The sequence below is a fragment of the Desmodus rotundus genome, chromosome 11 (genome assembly GCF_022682495.2).
Source record: "Desmodus rotundus isolate HL8 chromosome 11, HLdesRot8A.1, whole genome shotgun sequence".
In the NCBI taxonomy this organism is placed as follows: Eukaryota; Metazoa; Chordata; class Mammalia; order Chiroptera; family Phyllostomidae; genus Desmodus; species Desmodus rotundus.
Genome location: NC_071397.1, coordinates 92,572,533 through 92,591,474, shown reverse-complemented (window position 1 = coordinate 92,591,474; position 18,942 = coordinate 92,572,533). Strand labels below are relative to the sequence as shown.

At 42.3% G+C, this 18,942-nt stretch overlaps 1 protein-coding gene across 3 annotated transcripts in view; it reads right to left on the bottom strand.

Moving 5' to 3' along the window:
• CCDC170 (coiled-coil domain containing 170) overlaps positions 1 to 18,942 on the bottom strand; it is an 82,593-nt gene that overhangs the window by 36,922 nt on the left and 26,729 nt on the right. The window contains exons 1-5 of one of the 3 annotated variants that reach the window (XM_024552218.3): positions 16,156 to 16,217; positions 15,013 to 15,141; positions 13,452 to 13,708; positions 8,878 to 9,022; positions 5,764 to 5,949 (exon numbers count right to left, since the gene is read on the bottom strand). In XM_024552218.3, the coding sequence (XP_024407986.3) occupies positions 5,764 to 5,949; positions 8,878 to 9,022; positions 13,452 to 13,708; positions 15,013 to 15,141; positions 16,156 to 16,170 (732 nt within the window). In that variant the 5' untranslated portion in view covers positions 16,171 to 16,217. Of the gene's footprint in view, positions 1 to 5,763; positions 5,950 to 8,877; positions 9,023 to 13,451; positions 13,709 to 15,012; positions 15,142 to 16,155; positions 16,218 to 18,942 lie in introns of those variants that run through there. The other 2 variants (XM_053914284.1, XM_053914285.1) reach the window with 2 other exon arrangements.

The following is an 18,942-nucleotide window of genomic DNA, read 5'->3' as shown; positions in this document are numbered from 1 at the left end:
TGTCTAATCATTTCTCACTTCCATATGCCTGTAGTTTTAATTCCCGGATGCAAGTAAATAAGCAGCAAAGTAAAATAAAAAACTGAGCATGAAACAGGTATTGGGCGTGTCCTCAGGACTTTATGTGTCATTCAGTCCTAAGAATAATTGTAAGACATAGACCCTTAAATGATCCTCCTATTTGGCGGACCGGAAACTGAGGTTCAAAGAGGTAAAGTCAAATGCCCGACATCACAGAGCCACTTGATGCTGGAGTCCAGACAAAAAAACCCAAGAGCCTCGCCCATTAACCACGCTGCTCTCGGTGACTCTCTTTGACTCTCTTTCGTCCTTCCCCCTTCCGTCACACCGTTGCTGCAGGACAGACCAAGAAAGCAGAAGAGACATCCTTCTGGAGCCTGCCTGACTCCCAAACCACATTCTTGCCTCGCCTCAAGTCCAGCTATGAGAATTCCAGCAAATGTGAACCGTGTGCAGGAAAAGAAGCTGTTTGGAACCCAACATGTACGTTTAATTTCTGACCCGTGGCCCACTGATCTGGACTCCCGACGTCCACAGGAAGTACTGTGTGCGGCTTGTGTGGTGGGTAAGGTGACTACTCGTGATGTTGGGTGATGTCACTACAGCCAAGAGAAGAGGTGCCAACCTTTGACAGTTTTTGAGACATACTTCAATATTAACTACCAACGAGTTTAAATAGTACATGTGTCTGTATACATAATAAGCTACCTGATTTTTATTTGGGACATCTTCATAAAGTAACTTGAACAGAGTCATTAAGAAAATCAAAAAAGCTGAGTCTGGTGGAAACAGGACCCAGTTCTGCGGATACTTCTGCCTCCACAGTTTTGCTGGACTCACGAAGAAAGTAAGTTTTCTACCTCAAAAACAGAGTTTTAGAGAGCATTATGAAGGCTCTTCCTGAGACCAGTGCTGTTTCGGGAAAACCACTTGACAGTATTTTTCAGTAATAAGTCTTTGCAGTCATAATCCTATGAATGAGCACTTTATTAAAGACCACAATTTTTTTATTGCCCACATTTTTTTTATGACTTTTATTATGTTGGCAGGAACTTCATCCAAAACCGAATGTGTTTCCAAAGTCTGAACAACATTGCATCAGTCATTTACAAGTAAAGACACTTATGTAAGAAAAGGAACAAGTTCTGTTTCATAATACGCTCTTGTAACACATTTCCATTTCCTGGTGCTCATCTTCAGAAATACATTTTTGTAGATAAGTATTAAATTCCTACTTTTCAAGCCTGATCATCCAATAACTACTATTTGTAGTTGACTCAAGTCATTCATTCTCTGAGAAAATGTGCATAGCTATTCACTGTTGTTGTTCCACTAACAAATAATTTGTGGCATCAGACTAGTAGGCAGAATGTAGCTGTGAATAAACAAGTGAAGGGGATTACTGCTGAAAACATAGTAATTTAACGACCGGAGTTCGAATCCCAGCTTTGCTACTTAATTGCTGCATGAACTTGAGCAATGTACAGAACCTCTTTGGTACTCAGCACAAGGACTATGCTAATGATAAGTGCTTGATAAATGCTGACCATACTAATGATTGCAAAAAGTCTGAGAGCCTTAAACTTCACTCAGGAGGCTTACTAAAGGTAAAATATTAAAAGTGTAATTTAGGTATATTGTAAGACAAAGCAAATGAGTAAATATCGTTGGGATCCAAAAGATACAAAATAAAGAGATATTAAGAAAACTCTAGAATATTACTTTTTATTACAAATACCCAGAGGCCCTGGCCAGTGTGGCTCAGTTAGTTGGAGCATTATACTGTTGACCAAAAGGTTACAGGTTCAATTCCCAGTTAGGGCACATACCCAGGTTTCGGATTCCATCCCTGGTCGTGGTGCGTACAAGAAAGCAACTAATTGATCTCTCTCTCTCTCTCTCTCTCTCTCTTCCCCCCCCCAACCCCAACTCTCTTTCTCTCTCTCCCCTCCCCCATTCTCTCTCTCTCTATCCCCCTCACCCTTCCTCTCTCTAGAAGCAATGAAGAAGTGTCCTCAGGACAGGATTTTAAAAATATACCATGAGTTTTTGTTCATTTGCTTGTTTTTATATTTTTTATTTGTTGCTTGCAGTTTTATATTCCACATATAAGTGAAATCATAAGGTTCTTGACTTTTTCTATCTGCCTTACCTCACTTACCAGAGGGAAGCGGAGCATAAAGGGGTCAAATATATGGTGACAGAAAAAGATAGGACTGTGGGTGGGGGGCACGCAGTGTAGTATACAGATGATGCATCATAGAAATGTATGCTTGAAACCTGTATAATTTTATTTTTACCAACGTTACCCCAATACATTTATTTTAAAAAATAAATAATGCCACTATAAATTTATTACTAAAAATGTATTTCTATCCAGCTCCATCCACTGAAACCAATAATACCCCCAAAAGCACTGAGCGTAACTAAAGCCTAAATCTTGTTTCTAAGCAGTAAAAGGAACCAGTGTCCTTAGCAAATAGGCTAATTTTAGTTCTGTAGCCTGAAAATTATAAGTGAGACTAAGATATCTTCTGTCAGAAAGCAAGGAAGCAATGAAAGAATGAAGGGGCCAGGTTACAGGGTATCTAAGACCATCTTGGTGTGGCTCCTGCTGGCAAATTTGATAGCTTTTGAGCACCAAAAAGAAAAAAAAAGAATAATTGGTTTTAACACAGTAAATAAATAAAAATCCATGTGTCCATAGAATTGAAAGGAAAATTAAAGAAAAAATATCATTTTCTTTACAGAAGAATGCCATCTGATAAGTAGAACAGTAAAATTAAAACATCACCACTTTTCCACCGACCTTGATGTGAGTTAATCCAGGCAACAATTGACGGATGATAACATCACTAGGGAAAGCCAACGGGGAACAAAAATAACCCGCAATTATTACCTCACAGATTCCTATGTAAAAGCAGAAGAAAAAATGTGCTTTTACACTACAGAGATGGGCAATCAGTGTCAACAACAGTGGAACATTCAAACGTTATTTGCCTCCAATGTGATACATCAAGAAGTATACAACTTTACCATTGAAATGTTCTTACCAAAAAGGTTTAATCTGCATCCAATCCAGCCTCTAGCTGCAACTTTAAGTGTGTAAACTATAGAGAAATAAGTTAAACAACATCATGAAGAAACAATCAGACTACTTCTCTCCAAGAAGTCAATGCTATTTAAAAACAAAAACAAAACTGTAAAAGGCTAAAAATAACCACAAATGCAATGAATGAACCTGGATTGGATCCCAGTTTGGGGAAGAAAACAGCTAAAGAAGACATTCTTATAGCCAGTGATGAAATCTGAACGTGGACTCTTAGACAATTATTGGTTATTTCTTGCTGTATAACAAATTACCCCAAACTCTGTGGCTTAGCACAGTGAATTTCTATCATCTCACAGTTCCTATGGGTGAGGGATGGGGCCCTCACTCAGCTGGGTGTCTCTGACTCAAGGTTCCTCACAAGGTTACAGTGAAGCTGTTGACCAGACCTGCAGTCATCTCAAGACTCAACTGAAGGAGAATCACCTCCATGCTCATTCCATGGTGGCTGATGGGCCACGTGGTCCTTACAACAGGCTGCTGGAGTGGCCTCACCACATGGCAGTTGGCTTCCAGCAAAAGCAATGACTCAAGAGAAATCAAAAGAATGCATCTAAGACAGAAGCCACAGTCTTTTTATAACCCAATCTCAAAAGTGACATCCCATCACTTGTGACATGTTTTATTCACTAGAAGTCACTTAGTCCAGCCCACACATGAGGGCAAGGGAGTTAAATTCTACCTCTCAAAAAAAAAAAAAAAAGGACAAAAACCTTGTGAGTTCGAAAACCACCACAGATGATATCATGGTATTATTGTTAATTTCAAGGTGTGACAATGGCATTGTTACTATGTAGGGTAATGTCCTTACTCTTAGGATAAATATGCAGAAACAGCCAGATACAATTCATGTAATGTCTACAACCTATTCTCCAGTGGTTCTCCAAATACACATACAGGTGTATGTAAAGTAATAAAACAAATAAATCAAAATGCTAACAACTGTTACATCTTGGTGGATGGGTGTTCATTGTATTCCTTCACCCTTTCTATATACTTAAATTCTTTCATGAGAAAATGTTGCAGTAAAGTAATTGAGAATTGCTGTGGCCTGAACTTTGTCCCCCTGAAATTCACATGTCGAAGCCCTAATGTCCAGTGTGGTGGTGTTTGGAGATGGGGACCTTCAGAGGAAATAGGTTTAGATGACATCACGAGGGTGGTGTCCTCAGGTTGGGACTCGTGCCCTTGTAAGAAGAGACACCAGAGAGCTTTCTCACTCTCTGCCATGTGAGGACACCGTGAAAAGGCAACTCTCACCAGGAACCTTGATCTTGCACTTCCAGCCTCCAGCACTGTGAGAAATAAACGTCCGTCTCTGAAGCCACACAGTCCATGGTATTTGGTATGGCGGCCCACGCTGACCAACACGAGGGTTTGAAAATGACTCAAGTTACTTGGTAACGATGATAAAAGCCTTTGTTCTTTTCACAAAGCAAATGTGTTACTGGTAAGAAGGGATTTTTGATGCCAGGAATTGGGAGGGGCCGGGAATGAAAATTATTATCACTGTGGATTATTTCACACTCCAACCTCCCATCTCAGCCAGCTTGGCCGTGGCCACCTCAGACATGAAATGCACCAAAGCAGACCCCACAGAGATGGCTCCTTGTACTGCATCCCGCAAGTCCAGCACCCCCTCAGCCTGGGGGACACCAGTGGACTGTGACCCCTCATGGAGCCTCTCTTGTCCAGCATTACCCATTACCTAATTTAAAATTCCATCTTCTTCACTATTTAATCATCTCCTCTATATTTTAGCAACGGGCTGCACTAGCTCACTTTTGCTTTTGGAAATTGATCATTGCTACAAATCCCAGAATTGGTCTCTTTGTCATAAAGTTTTTAAAATATAATTAAAGGATTATATAGTGTTAGAAGACATACAGTATTAATTCTCATGCTTAAAGACGTTCTAGTTAATTTGAAAAAATCAAGTAACTTACCAGAAAAATAAAAGTCTAGAATTAAGAGTCCATTTCCTTTGGCGGTATGTCTCCAAGTTACAAAACCCATATTCTTTGACCCAGCAAGTCTGCTTCTAGGATTTTGTCTTACTTTCTCACACATAAGAAATAAGATTATTGTTAGCACCTTGGTTTATGACAGCATGTAGTATATTGCCATTTTTTAAATAAAGAGAAAAAATAATAGTGTGCAGAGTATGTTGCCCTTGTTAAAAATAAATAAGAACAGTAAGTATATGCATATATGTCTATGGAATATTTCTAGAAAGGTATGTAAGACATTGTTAGCAGAGGTTGCCTCTGAGAACAACTTGGTGGCCAGAGGAATGGAGATTTTTTTCACCATACAGCCTTGTGTCCATTTAGAATTTTGTATTGTGTTCAAAAAACTAAATTTTTAAATTTTAAAAATCCTTACAGTTTAAATTAAGACATATTCTCCACAAACTCTGTACTTTTAAGTGTCTCGCATTTCCTTTTTCTCTGATTTGCTAACTACGTATGGAATGGCCTATTCAGTGGCGAGGCTCCTGCGGCCCCAGCCCCCCACTAAGAGCAGCCTCCGAGACCGTGGGCTGTAAAGCAGGTGTGCTCACCTGCACCTAGCTTCAATTTCTGCTGTATAAACGCGATCACAGATGCACACGCACACCTCACACACTGTACCTGGTTCAGCTTGTCTTTGTCTTCAGCGCAGGAGGCAGCTTTTTTCTGCTCTCTGTTTACTTCGGAAACCAGCCTCATGATCGTTTCTCGGCTGGCTTTTGCCTCCATCTCATGGACGTTTATGGTCTCTTCAAGAGCGGCAATTTGTCCTTTCGCGAGGGCATTTTCCTTGCACAGCTCCCTGAGCTGAAAAGCAAGAAATGACAGCTGGCCTATGCAAATTAACAGCTTCACACCACCTTTTCTAAGCAACCGATCCCTACCTCCCCCCACAACGACTGCATTATCATATGAAAACGGTGGCAGCACTACCCTCCCCCCCACTCAGAAGACCGAATTTTCAAAGTAGCCCCTGAACTCGGTTGTTATGGGCAGACCCAGTGGTCAAACTAAAATTCATCAAAAGGTGGCTACAAGGTAACAACGATGAGAGTTCACCTAAAAGCTTCCCAACAGGACAAACACCCTGGCTGCTAAATAGTCAGGGAAGGTGACGTTCTACAGAGGTCACAGCCACCCTTGTCCACGGACATGCAAGGCAGCACTGGGCACAGGAGAGAATTGGAAAAGAAAGTAGGACTCTTAAAAAGAGAAAACCCTCCTCATGGTATAAGCCTGGAAAAGCCCTGAACCACGCCTTCAGACAGTGGTTATCTTTGGGAGGGGCAGGGCTTTCCGCCCTTGGCCTTGTGCATTTGAGTTAACCGGGAACATCAGTAAGGTTTGTAAAGTTTATAAAACGGGTAAATAAAACTAGACAGACTCCTTGGCCCCGGGGAACCAGCCCTGCAGACAGCTCACTCTACAAGGCCACACGCATGCCCGTAGGGAGACCTGAACTCCAGGTGGCCGCCTCAGGGGGTCAGATAGGACTCTCTGGGGAAGGGACAGATCTTTAGCTTCAGCAATTTGCTAACATGGGGCCCTGCTCCCAATTCAAGGCTGCCCTCTCTCTTGAACACATCTCCAAATATCTGCATGCTCACCCCCAACATCCTTCCAAAGTCCCCACCCCAGAGGGGCACTCCAGCCAGTCTTCCTAAATTAGCATCCCTCGCCTCTCACCTGCTCCACCCTCTAGCCCCCATCCTGACTTGTTTCCCTCCACTGCACCTTTTCCTATGTGGGATAATATCGGATATGTATTTTGTCATCATCTGTACCCCACAGTAATGAAAGCTCTAGGAAGGCGCAGGCTTAGTCTCGTCACATTCACTGCTGTATCCCCAGTCCCTGGAGCAGTGTCTGGCACAGGGTAGGCAGATAATATTTGGGAAATGGATGAATGTCAACTAAGGTCTTAGAAACGCCTCCTTTTCCACCATGGTTCCTGGGCCTGTGTGCGCACCTGTGGGTACAAAGGCTAGAACAGGGAGGGAATGGCTTTCAAATTGAAGGGGTGGTTTTGCCCCACTTCTCAAGGGAACACCTCACGAGTATTGATGAAGACAGCAGCCTTCTTGCTTTGGGTAGTGATTTAAAAAAAAAATAGGCACCTGCTCAGGTGACTAGGATGTTAAAGCTCTAGGGTCCTAGTATCTGTTTTAAACTATAGGTTATATTATGATTCAGGTAGGGCAAGGCCAACAGATCAGTTCCCAAGGGGAGGGTACGACATGCCTTGCGGGCTGCAGGGGGAAGCACCAGAGGCAGACAGGAGACAGAGGGGCAAGGGGAAAACCTGGATGCAGTAGGAGAAGCAGGCTTAGGATGGGCCAGTCTGAATGGTTTCAGCAGGCTCTGGAGTGCAAGGACTGTCCTGAGCTGTCTGTACCTGGCATGGGGATGTGATTAGAAGCGGCTGGGGTGGCTGTTGGCCTGTGCTCCCAAGTGAGTCATGTACTAGGAGTTGGCTATTGTCAGGAGTGGCGGTCTCCCCCAGGTCAGCCAGGCCGCACATGTCAAAGCATTAGAAAGACAGACAATGAGCAGGCATGATTAATACCGGGAGGTTGTCTCTGATGGGGAAAGGATGTTGTGAAAAGAGCTTCTTGATTCTCTTGTCTTTTTCCCACCACTTGGCTTTAAAGATTCCCCCAACTACACTTCCAGGTGGACTTTCACAGCCAGGTGCCTGGTCATCGGTTAGTAACAGGGAGGAGGGGAAGATGCATCCCGCCCTCTAGGGTACCGGGCTGACTTGTGGCCTCAGCCACCCATGAGTGTAGTGGGACACTTCTGGCTTTCAGAGACTCATGGGAAGGGGATCAATAAACAACTGAGAGGGGGCCTTTAAGAATGGCTGCACGCCCTGACCAGTGTGGCTCAGTTGGTTGCACATCGTCCCACAAAGAAAAAGGTTGCCAGTTCAATTCCCAGTCAGGGCACATGCCTGGGTTGTGGGTTCTGTCCCCGTTGGGGCCCATGTGAGAGGCAACCGATCCATGTTTCTCTCCCTCATCAATGCTTCTCTCCCTCTCTTTCTTTCTCCCTCCCTATCCCTCTCTCTAAAAATAAATCAATAGATAAAATCTTTTTTTAAAAAAAGGAATGGCTGCATGGGAATCTGTCAGGAAGCAAGGAAATGAAAGGGTCAGACAAAGAGGTGCAAAGATACGGCGAGGGGTCAGACACCTCCAGGGGCCATCGTGACTCACCACAGACCACGCAAATTGTATCACCACAGTCGATACAATTAACTTCCATCTTGATGGCAACTTACCACCAAAGCAAGGTTTTTATTCTGGGGCTTTAATGTAATATCAGAAAGTGCTTTAGAACTAATCTTAAACTTATACTCAACATATATTCCAAAAATGACACACAACTGTTTTCGATTTTGATTGCATGTGTGTTTCTGTCCTGACTCAAAACAAAAAAAAAATTCTTTCTACAACATACCATTAAAATAAATAATTAATTGTATTTGACAAACTAAATATATTTTAGGCAAAAACTATTAATCCTTTCAGGAGAATAATTAATCCCTAATAATGCTAGAAAGGGTCTCGGAATTGAGGCTCAGAGAGGTGACATGCTTTGTCCCCTCCATGCCACATTTGGGCCACGTCCTGTTCTCTAGTCACCCCCAGACTCAGCCACCACAGCTCTTCCTTTCACAGCGCATGTCCAAAGGACCCTAAGTTACAGTCTTTTTAATATGCATGCAGCCACCTTGAGAATTACATCTCCATCTGATGTCTCTTCATTCTTCCTGTCTGGACCTAAGCAGTCACGAAGTTGAGCGAGAAATTCCTCATGTTCTCTGCAATTCTTTGAGACTTGATTCTTGTTCTCCTCATTTTCTTGGAAACACTTTCTATCAGGCAAATAACAAATACGTCAAGTTTTAGCACCATAACAGTCATCAAACAAAGCCCAGAACTTAAGCTGTACACAGGAAACCATCACTGGGAACACAACAGAGTTCCCCAGACACAGAGCATATTATTGTCATGCAAATCCTGTAAAGGAAGGAGAAAAGTGGAAGCAATTCTCGGGCATCTACACTTTGCAGAAATGTAGGGAAATCTTCATGGCATCTTAGATATAGTAACAGCAAGGGAGACAGATTCTCTCTGCTGCCCCCAACCTTCTGGGATCTGCACGAGTGGCAGAGAGGCCTCTAGTTCACACATGGATCCGTATGAACACCACGGGTCTCTTTTGGGTCTCTTGGGGAAGCAGGAGAGTGCTGCTACACTGGTTCTAGGAGACCACGCTTATTATATTTTCAATGATCTACAAGGGTTAGTTAGGGCATTCTCTAGTTCATGGCCAAGGATAACCATAATAAAAAATACATCAGAAGCAAGCGGTGTTCCCACTCTCCAGAAAAGAGAGGTGCTTCATCATCAGCAAAGGTCATTATTAGCTTTCACCCACCAGAGTTTTTAATGCACATGGGAAGGGGCCAGTCAAGGAAAATCGGTCCATTTATGCTCTGCTACAAATATTTACTTGATTTCAAATCTCTGGTCGGTTTGCTGAGATAGCACAGCCTGTTTCTCATGCTTTAATTGCTAGAGACTGAGAGATCATCAAAAAATAGGCATATTTTAAAGGCAAATTAGAATCATTTCAGTAATTTGGTATCATTTTCAGTACTTTAGATAATAAACATGATTATTGCTTTACCTTTTGGCCATATGGAGTGTTTACTGCATATTCTTTCTGGCTATTCAAAGATTAACAAAGCATGTAATTGCATAGTCTCAAAAGCATATCATATTTCTATTTAGAAAAATGTGTAACAATAAAAGCCCAACATCAATATATCTCTAGGTTCTTATTTTCAGCATGTGAAAGGTAATATTTATTCAGTCTCTCTTACTCATGAAAGGTACACTTAACACTATGGCTCTGACTGATTTACATGGAAGAGTCCGTACATTAACCCGAGCTTTCAATCTTATTTCTCTATTCCAAGGGCTTCTAAACTATTCCACTTCCATGTGCATCCCACTTTCAGCCAGCAGAGTTGCAGGAGTCTATCCTAAGGACGTAATCACAAAAAGGTGAAAATATGAATGCACATGGATATTCATTCCATCTTGGTTTTGAATAATGTTTTGAGTGGAACTAACCTAAATACCTACAGGGAACAGCAGAGAAAACTGGTTAAGTAAATTACGGTATTTCAGGCAATGGAATACGAGGGCCATTAAAAATGATATAATAAATGACTTTCTAAACCAGTGACGCTGTTATTCAGTAAAAGTTGTTCATTACGTGGTGCCGTTTATGTACATCTGTCTGAAAATCTGTTCAACAAATGCTAACTTCAGCTTTTTGAGAATCATAAGATCTTTAATTTTCTTTTTGGAATTTGTCTATACTTTAAAAGCTTTTATAAAGAACATATGTCATTTTTATTGCTCATTTATTTAATAAGTAATTATTGGGCACTTACTATGCATCAAGGTCCGCTAAAGGTGCTACAGATACAGCAGTAAACAGAACAAACAAATATCCTTGCCCTCATGGTGCTTATGGTGTAGCCGGGAAGACAAACAATAACTGAAATAGTAATGTGTGTAGAATGCACAGTACATCAGAAAACGGCTGGAGAAAGAGATTAAGCAGGAGTAAGATATATCTGGGGGGAGTGGGGTAACATTTTAGACATGGTCACTGGCAAAGCCCTCAGCAAGAAGGTGACTTTTGAGTGACGACCTAAAGGCAGCTATGCAATGCCTGGAGGGAAGAGCTTTCTAGGAAAAGGGATTAGCAAGTGCAAGCCTGGGACAGGATCACACCCTGTGTGTTCCAGGGTCAGAAAAGAAATCTGAGAGCTGGAATGGAAAGAATAAGGGAGAGAATGGAAGCAACATGAGGTCAGGATGAGACTGTTGGATCACAGAAAACACTGTCCTTACCCTGAGTGAGAACCGAAGTCGTTGGAAGGCTCTGACCAGAGGACTGAAAGGATCTAATCCGTGTTTTTACAGGATCACTCTGGCTCCATGGGGCACAGGCGGAGGCCAGAAAACCACTTGGGAGGCTGGTGTAACCATCAGGCGAAAGATGGTAGTTGCTTGGATCAGGTTAGTGGTAAGGAGGGTGTCCATGGGATGTTGTTAAAAGTTAGATATTTTGAAGGCAGAGGTAGATGATAGGATTTCCTGAAGGGTCAGGCATAGAGTGTGGAAGAGAGAGACAACCAATGATGATCCAAGATTTCTGACTTGATCAACTAGTAGAATGAAAAAATTATCATTAAATAGATGAGAAAATGTGTAGGCGGATTTTGTGGAAACAGCAGGAGCTCAGTGTTGGACACGTGAAGTTTGAGATTGCACACCTACATGGAGATGTCCAGTAAGTAGTAAAACATGTGGATCTTCAAGGAAGCACACACCAAGGCACATCATAATTACATTAGCCAAGATAAAAGATAAAGAATCTTAAAAGCAGTAAGAGAAAAGGAGACAGTTATCTACAAAGGAGTTCCTGTTAGACTATCAGCTGATTTCTCAAAAGAAACCTTACAGGCAAGAAGGGGCTGGCAAGAAGTATTCCAAGTCATGAAAGGCAAGGACCTACATCCAAGATTGCTCTATCCAGCAAAGCTACCATTTAAAATGGAAGGACAGATAAAGTACTTCCCAGATAAGGTCAAGTTAAAGGAGTTCATCATCACCCAGCCTTTATTATATGAAATGTTAAAGGGACTTATCTAAGAAAAAGAAGATCAAAACTATGAACAGTAAAATGACAACAAACTCACAACTATCAACAACCAAGCATTAAAAAAAAAACAAAACTAAGCAGAAGAGTAGAACAGGAACAGAACCACAGAAATGGAGATCACATGGAGGGTTATCAGTGGGGGAGAAGGGAGAAAGGGAGAAAAGGTACAGGGAATAAGAAGCATAAATGGTAGGTAGATAATAGACAGGGGAGGTTAAGAATAGTATAGGAAATGTAGAAGCCAAAGAACTTATATGTACCACCCATGGACATGAACTAAAGGAAGCAGGGGTGGGGGCAGGGATGCGGGTGGGAGTGTACAGGGTGGAGGGGAATAAAAGGCAGAAAATGGGACAACTGTAATAGCAAATCGATAAAATATATTTTAAAAAATACGTGGGTCTTGAGTTCCGGGAAGAGATCCAGGCCAGACAGAGGAGTGTGGGAGGCACCAGCACTGAGATCATTCTTAAAGTCATGAGACCAGATGAGATCACCAAGAGGGTGGACTCGGAAACAAAAGAGGTTCTTGGACTGCGCCCTGGGGCACTCCAATGTTTGGAAGTCAAGGAGATGAGAGGGAAAAAGAAAAAAAGACCTTGACAAAGCAGCTAGAAAGGTAAGGTAGGGAGCAGGCACGTGTAGGGTCCTAGAAGCCAAAGGACGGTGCTTTGGGGAGAAACCAGCTGTGACTGGTGTACTGACAGGTCAAGGAAAATGAAGACTAAGTCATTTCATCAGCAATGTGTGGTCATTGGTCAGCTAAGTGAGTGGATTCAATGGAGCAGATTCAAGAGAGGAGGAGAGAAGTTGGAAGAGTGAATGTGTACAAACATCTTCAGGAGTTTTGCTGTAAAGGGAAGGAGAAACGGGACAGGAACTGGAAGTGTTAGACTTTTTTCCAAGATGGAATAAGCCGAATTAATACCAAGTATTTTATTAATAAAGTTATTACACGTAGAATTTTAAAAGTATATTTTAAGAACAACTACCATATTTTGCCGTGTATAATGCGCATCTTTATTTTTCCCTCAAAAATTTGGGCAAAAAAAGTGTGCATTATACTCGGCAAAATTTTGTGTCTATTATCACGTTTTGCCAGAGCCAAGTGTGGAAACCTAGATTCATGAGCTCTCTACATAAACTGGCAATGAAACCCACTGAGGAGTGTCTGGGGTGGTCTGGGCTTCCGGGGTATTTTTATACGTAGCTTCTGAATCAATGTCTCCCTCTATGCAGGACTCCCCCACCTCTACCTCTGGTTAAACCTCTGCTTAGAGGAAATCTTCCGAATTGTATTTATTAGCATTTGCAGCCCTAATCAATAGCACAGAATGTTGCCGTGTTTTTTAAGACTCTTGGTGACATTTAGAAATGAACTTGGGAAAAAATTTCAAGACTCCACACATATATGAGGTCAATAATTTTTTTTTTTTTTCAAATCAAGTGTCAAGGCAAAATAATGCAAAATCCAGAACTTCTAAAGGCGCATCCTGCTATTACTTGCTGGCATTCTAACAACGACTCAACTAAGAAATATACTGAAACACCCTTACTGTAATTTCTCCTCTAGTTCTACAACCTTCTTCTTCAACTCCTGGTTCTCCTTGATTGCGGTGTGAGCTGTGATTTCTGTCCTAATTTTAGATGTGGAAAGCACTGCTGATTCTTCCTCCAGCTCCTGAACTCTGTCTCTCAAAGAGGAGAGGAGAGATGATTTTCTGGCATTGTTCTCTTTGTACTTCTCCATTTCGGCTTTCAATTCTTGACAGGAAACTTCTTTAGAAAGCATTTTGGATCGGAGTTTTCGAAGCTAACATGGAAACGAAATAAAAAGACAAAAAGGATTTCAACAGCGTAAGTTTGAAGTACCTTTAAGTAACCCCAAAATGTAATTTAAAATTTCACTCTTCAACTCGTGACTTAATCCACTTTTCCTTTTTTTCATACATGTATCTGTATTACCAGATGGGAAATTATGCCCTAAATAATGGACTAAATGTTCTGGGTTTTTGTTTTTTTTCAAAACCAATTGAGCAATGTCTTGCGGTAATTTAGTCTCACTCAAAAAACATTTGTGGTGTATTTTGCAAAAGGCAATAAAATATTTTGCAACGGCAACCCATTTTCTAAATCTGTATTGCTGCTATCGCTGCTGAAGTGAAACAAAGCACCTACAAGCTATTTGTAATTTCATGGCCACAACTGTTTCCCAAGTAAATATAGGCTATTCAATAAATCACTATATTTCTCCCACATGTCTTCTGAACCTTCACTGTGGGTGAAAAAGAAAAATAATGTTCAGATTTCTGGGGAAAATATGGGAGAAAAGGAAAGTCACTATGGGATTTACACAAAGGAAACATTTTAACTTTTATGAATTCTGGGGCATCAAAATCGCTGAATGATGTATGTGCCTTGTTAAGTTAAGATATCAAGTCCACCCTATGAGAAACCTTGATGAACGCATGTACTTCTTTGGAACTGTCAGCATGCATCATACATTTATTCTATCTCCCACACACGTTATCAACTCATCTCTCAGTGAGGTCCTGGAAGCCCAGTGAAACTGATAATTACCTCACAGATAAACCTAGACCCCACGGGGCCACCGGGCTGAGAGCAGAATGGGTCTAAAGAGACTCTCTCAGAACTTCCACAACAGATCTGCTCCAGCCCAGGGGGCAGATGGATTCCAGTCATCTTCCTGGAATTTCCTCCAGCCAATGGGAACCATCATGTGAATTCCATCCTATGAGCCCCAAACTGTAAGCAATCCACAGTAAAGGAACTTATTCCGAGAGATGTTGGAAGTCCTCCAAAGACCAGGCAGCTTCAACCCAAAGTGCTCGGGTGCCCCCAGGTCTCTCAAGGCTGTGGAACTTCTCTGAAATCTAGAATCCAGCCCACATTGCCTCTCTGTGCAGCACAGCGAATGCACAAACTTTTGGGAATTCTCTACAACTAGGAGGGAGGCACACAGTAAGAAAATAAGTATAAACTGTGCAAAAGGTCTAAATCTGTGCCCCGCCGTTCTGTTTGTACTCGCTTCTGTGTTCTGCTTTACAAGAAGCTAAGAAGTCCCCTTTCTGAGTTATGAAGATACGATAATCTTACCTCAGACTGAGCACATTCAAATTTGACCAAAGTTGCTGCAAGTTCACTTCGGGCGTTTTCAGCCACATTCCGATAGTGGTTTAATTGCTCCCGAGTGACCGGGGCTTCCAAAAGATGATCGTAAATTTCCTGATAGGGTTCCCCAAAAGACAAAATATAAAGAAGAGTGAAAACAATCTTCTCTGTGCAGCTGTGCAGAGCAAGATTAAATACAGACACGTTCTTTGTAGTCCGAACGTGTCGAAAACACTACCCAGAGAAGTGTTTTGTTCAGATCATTTCATTCTCATTCTCAAAATGCTAAGGGAGGCAGAATGCAGCCCAGGACTGAACAATGGGCTCCCCCAGGATGGCATTTAAGAACTGGCCTTTGTCAGTTTTGAGGTTTTCCTCCCCCCACCCCCCACTCAAATGCTCTCTGAGCTCTGACCAGAACCTTTAGTCAACAAAGAACAGTCAGAAGAGACACAAGGGGACATCACGAGGAACTAGGAGGCCACGTCTGTCGTAACTTCTTGCTACTCCATGTATTCTCAACCTCACAGCCTCTCTCCGGGCCATGAGGGCCCAAGTGAATGCCTGCGACCAGAGACAGTGTGATGGTGCCTGAGGAGTCCTTGCCCCAACCCCCCCCACACACACTCCAAGAAGGAGACAGCCCTCCACTCTACCCATGAGTGCCAGTGCAGAAATGTGGATCCCAGCCTGGCCAAACTAGTCCAACTTTTCAAGACAAGTGATATATCCAGACTCTTTGAAATAAAAATTCCCCGTTTTTGCAGCTTGGCAACTAAAAAAGAAACACCGTTTGACCCAAATAAACACATCTGCAGAGCAGATTTGATGGGTTTGGCCTGTGGGTCGCAGCCTGCAACCTCTGATTCTGTTTCTGTTTTAGCACCATAACTCCTCTTCCTTCAGCTTGGACACATACTTACACCCACCTCTGTGGGGTTTCCAGGGCCTGTGGTCTTTGAGAAAGACATATAAGCAAGCCACTCATTTCTGAAGGAATATGAAAGGGGTCACATACAGGAAGGTTTCCTGGAATTATCTAAGTGGCCTCCAGGGGCACGCCGGTAAAACCTGTTTGGGACTGCCCAGCCACTTAACTGCCAAAGACTACTGTTTGGAAATACTCACGAATGCAAAAGTCATTCTAAAGCCCTTAACCTTTCAACAAGCGTCGTCATGGCTAAAGTGTTTCAGTCCACAAAACGCCAAACAAAACCTTCAGGGCACTTAGTCATAGCCAATGTTTGCCAATCATAACATATCCACGAAGATGGTAGGTATGTACTGCTGGGGAGCAAGGATAAGATGTTTAACTGCATCTAAGAAGAGAACCACATCCTGTTCACCCTCACTTGGCATTCAGAAGGAACGTCTCCGCCCTACCCACTGGAGCACTATTTTCTGAAATCTGCCATGAGTGAGGACCTAGGACACTTATGAGAGTTGGGATCTATAGTTATGTTTGGCACACAATTTATAAAAATTCACTAAGAAAATAAGTTCTTGAATAGCTATGATTATTTCTTCCAATGCCAAACAGCATTTTTTAGGTGATGATGTACTCGTACCATAATTTTGCACCTCCTTCTTGTGAAAATAGATTGTGTCCATTGGACATAATATTCAGAGACACAGAAGACAGTTCAGACATGGCCTTTCATTTCAGGAGGTCACAGTCGAATGCAGAACCCTACCTGAAGCATGGACATCTTCAAACGGTCCACTGGTGAAATAAACTACACATTAAGATCTCATTATCTCTGACATCGGAACAGAGACTAGATTACTGAGTTTAGAAAACTTTCCTAGCTAGGTCAATGTCCACAGACTGGAGATTATTTATCAGTAAATATTTAAGGAAAGCCTACTCTGGCTCAGTCTCATCAGACTGAATTTACAGTCTAATAAGAAAAACATCATTCAACAGAAAACCACATTAACGACTGCACAATTACAAACTGAAATGAATGCAAGTGAAACCAGAGAAGCTGGTGTTGGCGCTGCCTGTGTTGGCGCTGCCTGTCACCACCAGGACCAGTAAGTGAAGACAAGGATTGAATCTCTACGGGTGCTTTATTCAGATGTCGGCGATCTGAAAAGACTGAGGTTATGCACCCTCAAAAATCCTTGTAACACCTCATCTCAAACTGACCTTTTTATGAGGAGAAGAAAGGGTAGGGAAGGAGTTGGATAAGAGTTGCTGCAATCCATTTTCAGAGTACTCCTTTTTCGGTTGATCAACAACTCTTTATCTGCACATCACAGACATTCCCTCCCTGAAACACAAAGGCTGAGATACCATCTCCAGACCCCCTGGGGCACTAAGGTAGAAGTGGTGTTGACTTCATTTCAGTTCCTGGAATAACAGCTTTCCCCATGCATTAATCACTTAGGCCTATCAACTATGACTGAAGCTAAAATCTTTAACTCTTGAGTTCCCCTGTCACAAGGAAAGAAAGGAAAGATTTCTCTAAAGAAGTGATGATTACTAGGAATTAAAAAGACAGAAGTTACTGAGGCAGGAACAGCACACATCATTCAAACAGCAGAGTTCAAGCAAGGGCCCTGGGGCAGGGGTGTAGCCTGTGTGACCGAGGATCTCAGAGAAGGCAGTGAGGCTGAAGGACAATGAGGGCAAGGCTGTAGGGGCAGCTCAGAGCTCATCTGTGTATTTTAGGACAAGGTAGGGCTTCCCTTTCAGAATATGCTGGCTACTCTCTCTTCCTTGTGCATTTTACCGTGAGAATTTCAGAATCCGCTTACCAAATGCAAAAAAAAAAAAATCCTGTTGGCATTTTTATTGGGATTGTGTTAATTTTATAAATAAATTTAAGGAGAATTGACACCTTTTAAATGTTCAGTCTTCCAACTAAAATCTTTTTTTTTCCCATTTGTTCAGAAATTATATGTCCCTTAGCTATGATGGTTAATTTTATGCTTATGCTTGACTGAGTCACAAGTTATCCAGAAACTCGTGATGGATGCTGGGTGTGTCTGTGTGGGTGTTTCTGGATGAGATTAACATTTGAACTGGTTGACTGAGTAAAACAGATTGCCCTTTCCAACAGGGGTGGGCCCCATCCAATCTGTGGAAGGTCTGGATAGAACAGAAAGGCTGAGCGAGAGAATTTGTACTCTGTCTGAAGGGGGGGTGGGGGGAGCCGCGCATTAGTCTCTTTGTGACTTTAGACAGCTCAGGGTGGAACTTAAATCATTAGCTCTCCTGAGTCTCCAGCTTGCCAACTGCGGATCTTGGGACCTCCCAGCCTCCATTATTGCATGAGCCAATCCCTTCTCGTAAACCTCCTTTTATAGAGATTCTTGAAAGCTGAAAGAATACAGGAGTGTATTTATTTACAGCGAAGCTTTTCCTCTTAGCCCTTACTTTCGTATCATAGATCCTTATAGAGTGTTCTTGATGGCTGTCTTCCAGGGAGGCTTTAATTTGGTTTGGACTTCTTCTCTGACCTCTGACCTGAGTGAACGGCTTTGTTGTGGTGAAGACCCTTCGTTTCCTGGGTTTGCTGTGGATCTCTGCTTTATTGCCCTGTGCTCAGTGAACACTGTCTGCATTCAGAGATGATACTCACTGGCGTGTACCACTGTGGTTGACCACTGTCCATGCAGAACTGGAGCCTTTCAGCCTGGAAAGTGCGCTTACTGCACCAGGCGTTATGTATTTTCACCATCATCCTTGCTCTGTAATCTCTACTTCAGGGAACTTATTGAGGTTTCTATGAATGCTCAATTTTATGACTGCCCCATGGGTACTTAAATGGAAGGTGTATCCTCTGTATTCAGCGCTTGGAGTTCAGTAGGTATCAATTAGTTCTACCTTATTCAGTATTTTAATTAGGCACCTTCTAGCCTTGCCTGTCATTTTACTCTAGCATGAGCTGAGCGGTGAGTTAAAAT